The sequence below is a fragment of the Oenanthe melanoleuca genome, chromosome 2 (genome assembly GCF_029582105.1).
Source record: "Oenanthe melanoleuca isolate GR-GAL-2019-014 chromosome 2, OMel1.0, whole genome shotgun sequence".
In the NCBI taxonomy this organism is placed as follows: Eukaryota; Metazoa; Chordata; class Aves; order Passeriformes; family Muscicapidae; genus Oenanthe; species Oenanthe melanoleuca.
The window spans coordinates 34,522,172-34,537,122 of NC_079335.1; the positions used below are offsets into that span (position 1 = coordinate 34,522,172).

At 45.2% G+C, this 14,951-nt stretch overlaps 2 protein-coding genes and 4 non-coding genes across 7 annotated transcripts in view; 2 read left to right on the forward strand and 4 right to left on the reverse strand.

The window, feature by feature from the left end:
* The first annotated feature begins 2,919 nt into the window (after positions 1-2,919).
* TRNAR-ACG (transfer RNA arginine (anticodon ACG)) lies at positions 2,920-2,992 on the forward strand. Its single transcript has one exon. It is a non-coding gene; the product is annotated as a tRNA-Arg (tRNA).
* Positions 2,993-3,140: 148 nt separating this feature from the next.
* Positions 3,141-13,393, reverse strand: LOC130248769 (uncharacterized). The gene is made up of 4 exons (XM_056482778.1): positions 13,295-13,393; positions 12,792-13,081; positions 5,311-5,449; positions 3,141-3,419 (listed from the first exon to the last, which is right to left on the reverse strand). Exons 1-4 carry the CDS (start codon positions 13,391-13,393, stop codon positions 3,342-3,344), a joined length of 606 nt encoding a protein of 201 aa, XP_056338753.1. The 3' UTR covers positions 3,141-3,341.
* On the reverse strand, positions 6,631-6,721 carry TRNAY-GUA (transfer RNA tyrosine (anticodon GUA)). Its single transcript is given in 2 exon segments — positions 6,631-6,666; positions 6,685-6,721. It is a non-coding gene; the product is annotated as a tRNA-Tyr (tRNA).
* On the reverse strand, positions 8,515-8,587 carry TRNAR-ACG (transfer RNA arginine (anticodon ACG)). Its single transcript has one exon. It is a non-coding gene; the product is annotated as a tRNA-Arg (tRNA).
* Positions 8,796-8,886, forward strand: TRNAY-GUA (transfer RNA tyrosine (anticodon GUA)). The gene is given in 2 exon segments: positions 8,796-8,832; positions 8,851-8,886. It is a non-coding gene; the product is annotated as a tRNA-Tyr (tRNA).
* Positions 10,673-14,951, reverse strand: part of DNAJC5B (DnaJ heat shock protein family (Hsp40) member C5 beta) — a 56,953-nt gene continuing 52,674 nt past the window's right edge. For both annotated transcript variants that reach the window (XM_056482771.1, XM_056482772.1), the window contains exon 9: positions 10,673-13,825. In XM_056482771.1, the coding sequence (XP_056338746.1) occupies positions 13,731-13,825 (95 nt within the window). In that variant the 3' untranslated portion in view covers positions 10,673-13,730. The remainder of the gene's footprint in view (positions 13,826-14,951) is intronic.

The window sequence follows — 14,951 nt, forward strand, 5'->3', positions numbered from 1 at the left end:
TTCTCCATGATATCCAAAGCATTGTGTGCAAATACCCAAAGCAATGTCACTTCCTTCAGCTGCAGCCCCCATGCTCTCCCTCAGACAATAGTCAGACAAGGAGAAGTGTCTTCTAGAGATGTATTACCCCTTCTCATTTCTAGCTCTTACATGTATTCACTCCCGTATTGGTCCACCAGCCTGAATTCCCAGCTCTGGCTCCAGCTTTCTTCAGGGATTTGGACTTTTTTCTACTTGACCAAGACTTTGTCTCAAACCATTAGTCTTGGTTGCAGCCCTCTCTATGGTTTATGCAGGGCCCATCTCACTGGGTCTGCTTTCTGAATTGCCAGACACCATGATGCAGCTGTTTTGGAGTGCAGTACATGCTGCATTAGGCAAAATGGAGCAGCCTTGTTTGCTCAGAGAAATTCTGTTTGAACTAGATAGAAATCTGAGAGACTGTCCTTCTCTAACACCATTCTTCATCCCATCACTGCAGGAGGGGTGGCATCCCTAGAATCTCTGAGTTCATGGAAACTCTCTATCCTGCCTGGTCTGAGCATGCAGTGGATCATCTCACTGGCTGCCAACTGGAGGAATAGGTGCAAATCCAAGATGCCCAAGCAGAAAAAGGCACCACCTCCACTCCTGCAAACTCTTGTTTGCAATTACACCCTTCCTGTTTTTATACACCCACCACACATTTGGACATGCTCACCCCCTTTCATTCACTTTGTGGCTTTTCTGGTTAATTCAGGGGGAAAGAAAACATTTGCAAGAGAGACACTATTTGCAAGTCTTTGCTTATGAAGGATCTGCTCCTCCCAGTTTATCCCCCTGCACCAGCCTGAGGCAGTCAGGAAGAATATGGCCTCATCTTCACTACCCACCTTATTTGCACCTGCACAAAGTAAAGTGAGCAAGGACAAAAATGAAGAGAGATTGGAAATAAGAGATCTAAAGAGAGCTGTCTGTGGATGCAGACAGTGGCTCTACCTCTCACCTACTGAACACATTCTCCACTCCTTGCTCCCATTTTATGCCTTTTTTTTTCATTACCTCAGTGCAATACTCCTCCTGCAGGCTTCAGTTTGGCAAGCACCTGCAAGAGGCTTAGTTGCCCTGGCCAGCAGGGTAGGGCAGCCTGGGCCCCTCACCTACCTTGTGCTGGCTCTGACTGCAAGGTCTGGTCCCCTCCTTAGCACCATCTGAGCTGATTCACTTCACTGACCATTGGAAAATTACCCACCCTGTTGCATTATCAAGCTGACTCAGATGCCTGGAGTGCAGACAACTATAGCTAGGACAAGGCAAGCTGTGTACTTGAGAGCAGTGGAGAAGAGGGGAGGAGAAGTGGGACCTCTTTACTCCAGACTAAAGAGCTGCCAAACTGGCTCATTTTCCTTTCAAACTTCATCCTCAACTTCCTTAGTATTATCCAGAACATAATACCTACAGTACCTCACAAGATAGTCCATGACTTGAAGGAGCACTCAAGCAAGCCAAGCCAAAAGCCATCACTTATCACAGTAGTCAGGCAAAATCACTGATGCCAGGAAGGTACAGTAGCAATGCATGTTCAAATAGGGTTGTGGTAATGTTGGTCTGACTCCAACAGCTCCCAGCATTTTCCATGGCAGCAGGTTGCATGAATTCCATCCTGCTTCTAAGGAATGGAAAAAGTGCCATTCATGTCCTTTCCCAAGCTCCCTAACCAGTTAACACTTGGTTTTCATTGGCCTAATGAAACTAGGGCTGAATATGCAGAGTTTTTTCCCAGTATCCTGTCTCTCTCTGGTACAGACCTGTTTATTAAAGCCTGAATGGACAATTGTCATGCCAGAACTCAAACATCAAACAAAGGCTACCAAGAAGCTTGCAGTTCACTGACATTAAGGTATTATCAGTGATGGATCAACAGATTTGACTGCCACAAGGTAAGCAAAGGGCTCAGAAAAGCAGGCAGCAAGTGTCAGCAAGAGGTCCTGGATCTGAATCCAAAATGTCATAAATCCCTGTCTCTTCCTGGGAAAGTAAAATCTATTTTGCATGCGATTGATGAGTCAAAACTGGAAAACAAGTTCTGTGACCTCATGGCCTTTGTGGAGCATATCAAATGACCAAGACCACAGCTGCTGAGACACAGTTGCCTTTGTGAAGCACCAGTGTGATGCCCTGTATGAATTCAGAGGCAAAGACTGTTTGGACAGTTCAAAGAGCATCGTCTCTGGCAGCTGAGCTGCAGAAAAAAATTATGGCGTAGAGACCAAGAGTAATTCAGAGATCGGGGCAGGAACCAACGTGCCGACGTGAGCCGGACGTGCTGTAATGGGAGAGGTATCGGTGTGACAGTGGCGAGAGGGCTGCTTGGGAGATGGGGTGCTGGTGCTGCTGACTGCCTTCAGAGATGCCCTCATCCCTCGCAGAAGATCAGTTCTGTGTCAGTCCCAGCCCCCCGGGCCCTGTCTGTCTGATCTGGGGTTCTTCTTGGACCGAGTGAACTGAAGTGAAGGCTGCACAGAACCATGGCAGCAGCAGATCCCGCCTCCTTCTCCCACCAGCTGGGATTCCTCCTCCGGACACCAGGGCAATAGACAGGCTCTGCCAGCCCAAATGGCTGCAAGGGGCAGGAAGACAACAGGGGTTATGAGTGAAGGGGCACGACACATCTGCCAGAATTTGGGAACTGGAAGATATTATGATGTTTTTCCTCTTTTCAGTATCGATATTGCAGCAGGTGACACAATGGGACTTAGCTTGCACTTGCAGAGCTCTTCATCACAGTGAAGCAATATCAGATACGGAGTTTGGACACAGATATTGGGATTTCCACTGCTCAACCTCTGCATTCTGGTGGTGCTGAGCACCAGAGGGGATGGCCCTGGGTCCCTCAGGGAGGATACAGCACCACCTTCGTGCAGGCCCCGGAACAGCTGGGGGCCAGTGGCGCAATGGATAACGCGTCTGACTACGGATCAGAAGATTGTAGGTTCGACTCCTGCCTGGCTCGCATTCTTTTGTGTTTTACACTCCTCGCCTTCCTAACCCGGGTATTCCCCGAAGTTCCCACCCAACCCCCTGTGCGTAGGTAGAGGGAAAACTAGGAAGCCTGGGTAATTAAAAAAATACAACAAAAAACCAAAACAACGAAGCGGTTCAAAAGCGGGAGATGTCAATTTATGTTCCTTTATGTTGATGCTCACACGTCCTGCTCAGCGTTCTTGGGAATTTTCAACTGGGTCAACTCCACCTCCAAACAGACTTATGTTTGAAAAGATTTTATTACATGGATCTTTCCAAACCCCACTGGGAACTTCCAATATTCAAGTCTATTCCCAGCACCTTCCAGTCTTCCACTGTCACGCTCCAGCTTGGCTGACCCTGGAGGATGCTAATTTATTCAACTCCTCCTGCTGAAATGGGGTAGGGGAAATGTCCTGAGGAGATAAAAAAATCATGTCTAAGTGCCCAGGATGAGAGAGCTGCTGATAGCTAAGTGGTATGTGGGTGACCCTGAAACCCCACTTAGTTCAGGTGAAGAGTAAGTACAAAAAGAAGCATGTGTTTACAATATTCAAAATAAATACACTGACAAAGAGTACCTCAGTAAAGGAATAACAGAGTTTCAGGTACTAACAAAACCAGGAAAGTGTTCTCTTGTTTCAGTGGTTTCCCACCTTTGTGATCAGCAGAACGTCTTGTCTATGCATGTGCCACATATCTCACTTCATCCATCAGGAAGCACTTTGTTGTGCAGGAACATTTTCACCATCTCTCCTTTAAAATCCTTCAGGCAGACTGAAACTTTTTACCCTCATACTCCCATGAGATTTATTCTGTTTTCCTTTTCTCCAGCAAAAGGGACAGACAGCTTTTGCTTGAAATACAAACAAACCTTTTCTTACAAGACAGGACCTGAAAATTTCCTCTCTGTTGCAGCAGATGTTCCCCCCTGTACCCATCAGGCTATTTAAAAACCCCTCATTCCTTGTTTGCCTGAAATGCCCTACTCTGGTAACCAACCTAGTGCATCAGAATGAAATGTTGTATGATTGAGGTTTTTATATAGACTGTACAAACACAGCTCCTTATTGGGCCTTGCTGAAGACCAGATACAAAATTAATTAAAGACCTGCAGGTGACTGTCACTAATAACTTGCACCTAAACTAAGTGTTTCACAAGTTACACTATTAAGCAAGCACTGAATACTGCAGTGAAAATACTGTAGTGAAAAACCTTTAGTACCCTTAGATCCATGAGCATGTCCTAGAAGAGCGGGAAGCTGAGCCAGTCACATGAATGTAACAGGCTGTAGCTCAAGAAGAAGAATAGTTGATTAGCATAAAGTTAGTCCTGATACCAGGACATTTTGTGAGGGGTTTTGTTTTGGTTTGGTTTTTTTTTTGTTTGTTTGTTTGTTTGTTTTGTTGGGGTTTTTTTTTTTTTGTTTTTTTTTTTTTTTGGGGGGGGGTTTTGTTTTGTTTTGTTTTGTTTTTTGTTTTTTGTTTTTTGTTTTTTGTTTTTTGTTTTTTGTTTTTTTACATTTCCTGTCTTTCATTCTCCCTCAGCTGTATTACACTCTTACACAGAAATGCATGCATGTCAATTCCTTCTGAGTGGGTGGGAGAGAAAAAATTTCTTATAGATGGAGACAGAGGGAAAAAGGAGATGATCCCTCCTCTTGAAATAAGTCTGTGTGTGCTTTTATTTTGTGAGCTATCCTTAGGAGAAGTGAAAAGAGTTACCACTTAACCAGTGAAAAGGAACAAAGGAGTTTAGAGATGTTTATATAGGAAGGAGTGAATCTTGGGAATAAAATAAGTCTTTGGCCCAGGTAGAGTCTGTGCCCTGGTCCCATGCCAGGGAATGGCACAGGGATGTGCTTTTGGAGTGTGGATTCAGATTTGACTCCTAGTGAGCACAAAGTTGTGTGGATAACAGACAGCTAAGGAAACTGATGTCTTTCTTCAGTTTGTGCTCACTGAGATGCCTTTGTGCCCTAAAGTCAAGTTTTCATGCCTAGGTTCCTCATGGGACAGTTCCTGAGAGGGATACATTGCACCATGCTGGAAGAGAAGAGAGAAAAGTGTCTCTGTGTGTGTCCATACACATGCACAAAAACATACTGATTAATAAAGAGGTATCTGGGGCCAGGGACGTAATGCACAAAGAGAAGCAGCGTGCAGGTCTGACTCCTGCTGAGCTTCATGAATCTGTTTCCCTGCTGACAATCTTGCTTGTACTATAGTCCCACAGAGAGTGGGTCTTCCTTGCTCTCATATCTGAAATCTACCCCAGAGAAACACTCCCACAGAGAGAAGACTCACTAGGGGTTCTGCTGAAGGAGAAAACTTTGCTTCCATTCTCCCCCTGCTATGCAGACAGATTTGGACACTTTCAGACACGTTTACTCTCTCCAAGCCAGGAGCTGTTGCCAAGCATGTTTTTCTGCACCCCACGTAGCACCTGTAATGGAAAAGAAGACTTGAAGGAAAAAGGAAACAATAGAACACAGGAGAGAAAAAAGCAGAGTATAAGTACTGACTCTCTTATTAGCAATGTCCTAAGCAAGCCCACGTCTGTCTGCACTAAACCCCTTCTGTGTAAGGATCTCTATGACCCCTCTCCCTCTGCTCCACATTCTGCTAGAACATGCCATGTCACCTTTTTTGGCCAAAAGGTCCAAAGGACCAAGCATCCCATCTGTTTGCCTTAAGTCCAGAGATGGTGGAGGGCTTTTATCTACTCCTGTCAGCCAGGGTGCTCACAGCCCTCATTTATAAGAATTATCTGGCATCACGGAAAGCCCAATTAATACAGATTGTTTGCCATCACAGAGGAGAGACTGTCCAGAGTGGAACACAAAGGATCACCACGGGAAAGAAGACCTAACAAAACTAGCTAAGACTGAACTAAAGGCTCTTAATTATTTTTGGCTTCACATAGGAGAATGTCAAATACATGTTATTAAACTGAGAGGGGATCTCATTAAGTCATATAAGTGTCTCGGAGGTGGGTGCCACGAGGGTGGTCCCAGCCTCTTTCCAACAGTCCCCAGTGACAGGACAAGGAGTAATGGCCATAAACTAAGGCACCAGAAATTCCAGCTCAGCATGAGGAAGAACTTCCTTACATTGAGGGTGTCAGAGCACTGGAACAGCTGCCCAGGGAGGTAATGGAATCTCAAAACGTGGACACACTCCTGTGTAACCTGCTCTAGATGACTCTACCTCTACTCTAGAGGTCCTGTCCAATCCTAACAATCCTGTGATTCCGATAATATATTATTTATTAATCTCATTAAATAAACTATAATAATAATAATAATAATAATGATAATAATAATAATAATAATAATAATAATAATAATAATAATAATAATAATAATAATAATAATAATAATAATAATAATAATATGAAAACCAGCAAAGCATCCAAAAGCATCGCTGCAACATGAATTTACTGCAGGGCTGCCACCTCTTTGCGGTATTTTTCTCTTTTTTTTGTTTACACTCAGGAGGAACAAAAAAAAAAAAAAAAAAAAAGTGAATTTCTTGTGTGTCACACGTGTATGTACACAGCTCTAGGAGCGTCTTCCTGAGCGGGAGCGAAGTCGCGCTCCAGTCCCAGAAAAAAAATTAAGCGTCTCCTTCGAGCCGGAATCGAACCAGCGACCTAAGGATTCCCGCGGGGCGCAACCACTACAGTCCTCCGCTCTACCAGCTGAGCTATCGAAGGGACACGATCACCGCCCCCCCCCGCGGCCCCACAAGGCACCGCCCCGCCCCGCCCCGCTCCGGCAGCGCCGGCCCTCACGGTGCCAGAGGCGGGAGAGGCGCGGGGGAGCGGGCAGCGGCCGGGCTGGGCGAGGTGTGGAGGCTGTGGTAAAATGCCTCACTCCTCCAACTTTAGATGTAAAGATTCCACATTCGACTTAACAGAGCCTTATACATTTTAGCGCAGCCGTGTGTCGTGAAGCAAAAGCAGGGCCTTTCACAGCAACACACATACATTGCTCCAAAGTGTCAGCAGCAGTCATGAGCTGCCGCAGCTATTTATTCCGCCATTTCTGAAGTGAACCACTTTTTTTGGGCCATTTGAATCCACACGCTGCTGCGTCCAGTTCCACAGGCCTCAGGAGAGATATTGAGCTGACAGAGAGAGCCCAGAGGAGGGACACAGTGATCAGAGGGTACAAGCAACCCTCCTGTGAAGTCAGGCTGAGAGAATCTCGGTTGTTCAGCCTGGAGGTGGCTCCCGGGAGACGTCAGAGCACTTTCCAGTACTTAAAAGAGTTCCAACAGAGCTGGAGAGGGACTTTTTCCATGGGCATGTAGTAACAGGACAAGGGGTAGTGGTTTTAAACTGAAAGAAGATGGGCTCAGACTGGATATAAGGGAGAAATCTTTCACAATGGGGTTCACGAAACACTGGAAGAGGTTGCGCAGAGAGCTGGTGAATGCTCCCTCCCTGAAAACACCCAAGGTCTGGGCCTCTGAGAAACCTGATTGAGCTGTAGACACCCAGGGCTCCTGCTCATTGCAGGAAGGTTGGAACTACGTAACCTTTAAGGTCACATTTCAACACAAACCATTCTATGATTCGATAGCTGGTTACTCTGAAGCAGTGGTGTACTCTCAAATCTAATCATCAGGAATGCCTTCCTCACCTGTCCTGCTTGCAAGCTCTTCTTTATACACTGCATAGCCTTTATGTAAATGAAAACTGTTTGGGTTTTGTTGCAAAATCACACACTTTTCATAAACTGCACAACAAGGATGTTTTTGCACTTCTGAAGACTAAGGGATGATTAGAATAGAAACAACGTTCCTAATCACAGCAGCGTTGCTTGCTGCCTTCAGAGACCTGATTGTTTTTTCTTGCTGTCGTCTGTGGGAGTAACCATGGAGTGCCAGGCCAATGTGGAGTACACTGCTCCTCTCCCAGGGCCAAGTTTCTCGTCTGTGTAATGTAATGGTGTGTTAATTGGATTAATCTGGGGAAAAAAAAAAAAAAAAAAAAATTGAAGCCTACAGTGGTGTAGGCTTAGTGGTTTTGCTTTGGGAAACACAGCGCTACCAGGCAAACAAACGGGGTTGAAACACAGAATCATAGAATTTGAAGGAGTTGGAAAGGACCTTACAGATCACTTGGTCCTAACCCGCTCGTCAGGGACAGGGACACCTCCCACTGGGACATGCTTGCCTTGCTCAGGCTTTATCAGACCCTGCTCCTGCCTGGTCCTGAGCACTGCCAGAGCTGGGACCCCCCACAACCCCCCTGGAAACCTGCTGTAGTGCCTCACCAGCCTGACAGCTAAGAATTTCTTCCTAATCTCTGATCTAAATTCCCCCTCTCGTTTTGTACCTGTTACTCCTTGTTCTCACTCCAGTTCCTAACGAAGTCAGGATGATGAGATCAGATGGGGAAAAGAAGAGGAAAAAGAAGAGGAATGTAAGAAGCCAGGATGGAAAAGTGTGCCGCCTTCAACGAGCGACCGAGGGCGAACACCAGAAAACAGAAAAATCATGCGAGCCAGGCAGGAGTCGAACCTACAATCTTCTGATCCGTAGTCAGACGCGTTATCCATTGCGCCACTGGCCCGGCACGGGCAGTTTTCTTCACCACTGTTATCTATACCTGAGAGCGAGGGCGCGGCGTGCCCCTCACGGCCCCAGCCGGGCCCGCCTTTCCGGCAGGGGGCGCTCCCGGCGTTCCCGCCCCGCGCTCGGCCGCAGGCAGTACGTGCTGCGCATGCGCGAGGCCAGTGGGCTACGGTCTTGTTGTGCGGCGGCGGCGTGGCTGGCAGGTCCCTTCGATAGCTCAGCTGGTAGAGCGGAGGACTGTAGTGGCTACGCCCCGCGGGAATCCTTAGGTCGCTGGTTCGATTCCGGCTCGAAGGAGGCGCTTAATTTTTATTCTCTCTTTCTCGGTGTGCTTTTTAACAATTACTCTTTAACATTTTGCACATACGGTTGCTTTTCTCGAAGAGTTCCGGCCGCATCGCAAACCAAGTCCGTGCGCTGTGTCTCACTCCCAGGAGCGGCTGTTCCTGCGGGAGCAGGGAATGCTGTGCCCAATGCAGGACTGCCAACACCTGAATTTCTAAAGGAAAACAAGATGTGTGTTCACACTCCAACGTGCCACAAAGCAAGTCAGTGCAGGAGGATACCTGCTGAGATCCCTTTGTCTCATCGCAGTTAATGAGGATGTTGAAATTCTGAGGGTCATTTTTCCAAGGCTCCTCTCTTCCAAATGTCTAGACACTGTTTTTACAGCATAAGGCTGTATCTGTGCATGGTGCCACAAAAGGAATACATTTTCTTATCCAGCCAACTAAAGTGTTCAAGTCCAGGCTGGACAGGGCACATCCCTGCCCAGGGTCGGGGGCTGGAACGGAATGATATTTAAAGGTCCCTTCCTACCCAACTCACTCTAAGATTAGCATGTATTGACTCTCCCCTTAGTCAAAAATTGCGTGTCTTTACCAGCGTTTATCTATTATAGGCGTCAGCCACCACACAGTTGTCTTGTTTTACTGCCTTCCCAACCCTGGGATGGGTGAAACTGGCACGAAGAACTGAGTCCTCTTGTACTAAACCCTGCACCCATCCATCTCTCAAAGTGAAAGGAGAAGCCGGATGTGATGACTAAGCTGACTTCAGTGGAGGGAAGGAAGGGGGTTATGGTCACCTGGAGTCTTTCTCCCTGGTTCATAACAGCACACTCTTTTCTCTTCTACAGGAAATGATAACATAGAAAAATAAATCAATAATTTTAACTGTGCTCAGTTTAGCACAGTTAAATTCTTCAATTCTTTTTAATGGTTTTATTCTACAAAGAGGCAGAGACATAATTCTTTTGAACCATGTAATTCTTTTGAATATGATTCAAATCATATTGGTGTTCATTCTTATACAACATAGGCAATCAAATTAAGTGACATACAATTATGTTTGAAGTTTTTTGTATTAAGCATTGTGGCTTATCCCACAAACTTGTTGTGGGGAGTAAAAGTGCACAAACCACATAAATAACTACTTACATGGTGGTACACCTAAATTGTCTATGCTGCCTCTTGTGTTTGGTGTTTTGAGTGAATCTGGGTATGTGTTAATATCTAAGCACACAAAGATCTTTGAGAATACACATAGCCAAAACAGTTGCCCCTTGTCTATTTTTCAAATGCTTGGGCTTTTGTGGTCACTGGATACCAACCTAGTGAGAAATATTCCTGTCTTGTAGCACGCCCAGATTATCTGGCACTCTGCACTGGCTCTTGAACAGATGCAAAACCCCAGAGGGAGATGCTGGAAGTCTCAGTATGTGTGCTGTTGTCCTCAGCAGCACCATGGTTCCACTCTCTGCACACACCTTTTGCTGGGGGAAATTGCTCCATATAGACACTGATTCCAGTGAAACTACTGTGTTACATCACTCGGTCACACTGATGATGTTTTTTACAAGCATTCTGCATTAAGTAAAGGACTTGAAATGTGTGGCCATAGCTCTGGCTGCTTTACATGGGCAGGCACATCTGCTGCAATCCAAGAGCTAGTTCCTCTTTGAGGAAACCCTGAGTTGCCCAGGGTGCAAAGCCATAACTTTGGACAGCTGTCTCAACAGCTGCTCTAGCTGTTACCGGAATGAAGGTGTTGATAGTGTGGCAAGGTAAAGGGAGTGCTACAATTCATACATACAACCTTTATTAGTCAGAGTGATTGACAGCCAAGGTAGATTTGAATACATGGAAGTTTACATATAAATAAATGTAGCAAAACAGAAAAAAATTTGAGAATCTGTACACTTTGAGAGGATTTCTGGGTATACAACTGAACTGTACACAAAACCAGATAATGTTAGTATGTGTACATGTTAGGAACTTTTCTGAAAAGCAAACAAAGGAGTAAAATCACTTTGAAGAGCTAGGTCCTGAAATCCTTATTCATCCTTTTCTCCACATGTCTTCAAAATAGCTGATCTTCACATCATTGGGAGACACAAATATTTTGGTACTTTAAAAACTAAGTTTCCCATTTGAAATTAAACCATGAGTTCAGACACTCAGATTTTTAAGCTACAAGTCCTGGTCGCTGGTTTGTTCTGAGGTTTTTTGCTAACTGAGATAATGCATTGTGGCTCCTCTGTAAAGACTCCTGTGTTTGTTAAAGGGATTTGCAAACATGCAGCAGCTTGTCCATCTTTGCTTCACACTGTGATATCAAGTAATAAATCTTTCCCAAGAAAAAGCTCTTATTTAGAAAGTGTAAATAAGGACCACATGACTTGTGGTACATCTCAAGCCCATGGAGAAAATTTCCTTGATGTTGGTGAACTTTGGCTCTGACCCTCTATACCCATCAGAGGTGTTGCATGCAAAAAAATTCCCCAATTGTTTTTGCTATTATGGGATTTACTTCTTCCTCCCTGGCTTTAGGCCTGCTCTATAGCTGTTGTTGAAATTAAGGGTGCAATTCCCAGTGATTTCCATGGGAAAGGGAGGATAGATTTCACATGGAAAGGATAACACGTATAAAACGTAGCTTTACACCAGACTTTTCTCCCAGTGCCTTTTTCAGCCCTCTGCTGGAAATAGTCACTAGGTAACATTTGGACATTTTCCCACTAAATTTCTGTACCAGACAATGAAACTTAGGAAATAACTTCACCTGCAGATTTGTTATGTACTATGTGCTCTCCCTACTTCTTCATTTGGGATAACATCCTACACCAGAACAAGCACCCTGAAAAGGGGAATAGTGAAGAAAGCCAGAAGAGGAGTGTGTGTGCTGGTGTCCAAAGCACATACCCAGTCTCTGGGCTCTGCCCATCTCACAGCATCCCAGTGCTGTGTGATCCATCCCCTGATGGGAAGATGTGCAGCACTTGGCTGCCACTGGAAAGACATGCCTCTGGGGTCATGTCTCCTCGGTGACAGGGTGGTGTCACCAGCCCCCCTCTCCTGGCACCACTGGACTGGATGAGCACATCCTCAGTGGGCAGGTAGGATGGTGATCTGGAGTTATGTACATACGAGTGGTTTCAAAATAATTGCAACTGAGGACAAAGAGGAGCTGTGGGTAGGAAGGAAGCGAGTGCCTGTGCCCAACTCTGGCCATGCCAGCATCGTCCCTCTTTTCTGAAGCAGAAAACCAAGGCCATTTCTGAGGGCAATGTGCCTGTTGGCTGCTGCCAGTGTCTGCATCCAGAGAACAGATATATAACCTGAACAGGAAGCAATGTTTTGAAAATATCCTTGTGTTATGGGACTTTCAAAGAAATATTGAAAGCAGTATGACTTGATTTTGGAGTTACACCTGGGTCTATAAAATACATTCTTTTCCCTTGTAGCTAGCTGAATGACATTTGATGTCAAATATGAGAATAGAAGGAAGATAATAATATTTCACAACTGCAGGATCCAATTTTAAGCAAGGGAACAACACTTTTAGCTAGTTATATATTCACCAGCCTGTATAATTTAGTGGAACATTATGTCCCCCTTTAGACCAGAGCATCCAAAAATAACAAATACACAGAACTGACAATGACTGATGTAAAATGATCAATAAGGAGAAATTCAGTTGCCTCAGACTTAGACCCAGCCAAGTCAGTGAGGTGATAAGCTTAAAATCTAAGAGGTATTCCTTTAGCTCTTACAAATTAGTAGCTTAAGTTTTTCATGCTTCCTCTAGCCATACATAAATGTATCTCCACTGATTTATGCGGTGGAACACCTGAACATCACCTCATTCCTGCCTCTTTATTTAAAATCATGCCTGGCACAGAAGGGAGGTCTCAGTCTTACCCTAATGAGCTGGTGAGGAGGACGGTCACTCCTTTGCTGCTGCTTTCCCTGCCAAGTCCTTGCTGCTCCCACAGCCCCTGTGCTGTTGTGATGGCTCCCAGCCCAGCGCCAGCAGGGCAGCAGGGCCACAAGCCAAGGGCATGGTGCAATAAGCCACCTGGCAGGAAGCTGTTGGCTGGGAACCAAAAGGAGGAGCTTTGCCACGGGCCTGTGGGCGGAGGAGAGAGGATCTGGGACAGCCCAGGGACAGCCTTGCACTCCCTGTGGACTTTGCCCACTGTCTCTTGCAGCTTTTGCAGGGGAAGGTACAGAGCCTATGTGTGCTTCTGGATGAGGCTTCTGGATTTGGAGTGACCTGCACTGCAACAACCATCAGAAAAATCTCTGAGCACTTTGTCTTGGCTCAGGATTTATAATTTATAGTTGCCAGAGCAAGTTGCTAGCTGCCTTCCAAAGAGCACTTCTTCTCTGGGAAGGAGAGCCCCATCTGTCTTGTCACCAACTTTGTCCCTGAGACCTGCTAAAGAGCACTTCTGGACTCTCTCACAAGAATGTTTCACACCCAACAAAACTGCTGCGTGCAAGGAAAGTTCCTGGTGCATGGAGAGACAGCCAGTGTGTCCACAAAGGGACTCAAGACTGTGTCTGGGAGGTGAAACTACAGATGAGGGCAGGGAGAAGAACAGCTATACCAAAGGGAATACTATTAGAGGGAAAGATGATTTGAAGCTTTGAGAGACCAGCATGCCATACAGGCCATAGGTGTCTCCACACACAGTGCAGGTATCAACCTTTTGGAAGAAGCATGGGGGAGATTCTGCCTTGGTAGGAAATTACTCTTGATTAGCTCAAAGACAGCTATGAACACAGGCTGCAGGACTTATCACATGTTTTTCTCACAGTGAGACTCAGTGAGAAGCAGCAGGTTGCCCTCCTGCTCTAGGACTCCGTGCGATAGCTCCGGTGGCTGTCCCCAATCAGCTGTGTCTTCTCAGTTATGTTGGTCGGCTGCAGCGTAATAGGAGTTTCTCCATCTAAATTGGAGAGGACAACAAAGATTACTTTAAGAACCCTTCACCTGCTATCAAAGTCAGATTTATTGTTAGCACCACAGCACTTCATTCGCTGTTCTGGTTACAGCTTAATTTGGTTTCTCAGACAGCTTTGTGGGTACCAACAAGGTGGCACTGCCCACACCAAGCCTACAAATGCTCTTACTCCTAGTTCTCATACAATGGCAGATTTCTGGGTCTTGCTGCTGCTGTTACACTGGACATTTGCTGTACCTAGTGCTTTGCAGTGCTTGCAGGCTAAAGGTCCTGCTTGTTCTAGTAGCAAGTGCTTGTTCCTACAAATGGCTGAATATAATCAGCACTGTTGTGAGTCAGCAAGCACTAACCTTCACAGTGTTTGTTAGAATGGGGCAGAAAGGAGTCTTGAAGAAGGCAGAGTTAACAGTAAAGAAAGAGGAGAGTCAAAAGGAAAAAATGCATGAGCAGTAATAGTAATACACTTAGAGAGGAGAAATCTTCTCTCAGGATATATATCCTGAAAGCCAGCTAGTTAAATAAAAATGTTAAATTGAATTTGAAGTCTTATGCAATGTATATGCAATAGGACTCTGGGAATTACTATTTTAATGAATTTGGAACTACCAAAACTTCATATTATCACTATATAAATCCTTACTGCTGTGTACTTTCTCACTCCATGCAATTTTGTGTTTGCTTTTCCAATATATCTATAAACATGGATTTGTTGTAGAGTGGAGGAAAGTAGAAGTGAAGTCTTTACAGAGTTCCTTGATGGCTACTGTGTTCCATCTGATAAAGAACAAAGTTTGGTTGCCCTTCTCCTGGGCCTCTTTCCAACCTTTTTTGGAGGGGGGGCAGTACTCAGGACTCAGAGACTGACTTTTACAAGTTCAGCCATCTTAGTGGAGTGTTCCATATGAAAAACTTTGGACTATCTATATCTTGATACTAACACAGCCTTCACGGTAATTGAATACAAATTATGACTTTTTTTGCCAAGTGACCAAATGTTCAGGAAAAAAATCTCATCTGACATTTCCTTCTGTTTACATGACAGTTGATGGGATGAATCATGGGCAAAAGATGTAATGTACAGGAGTAACTTAACCCAGAACAGGATTCTAAT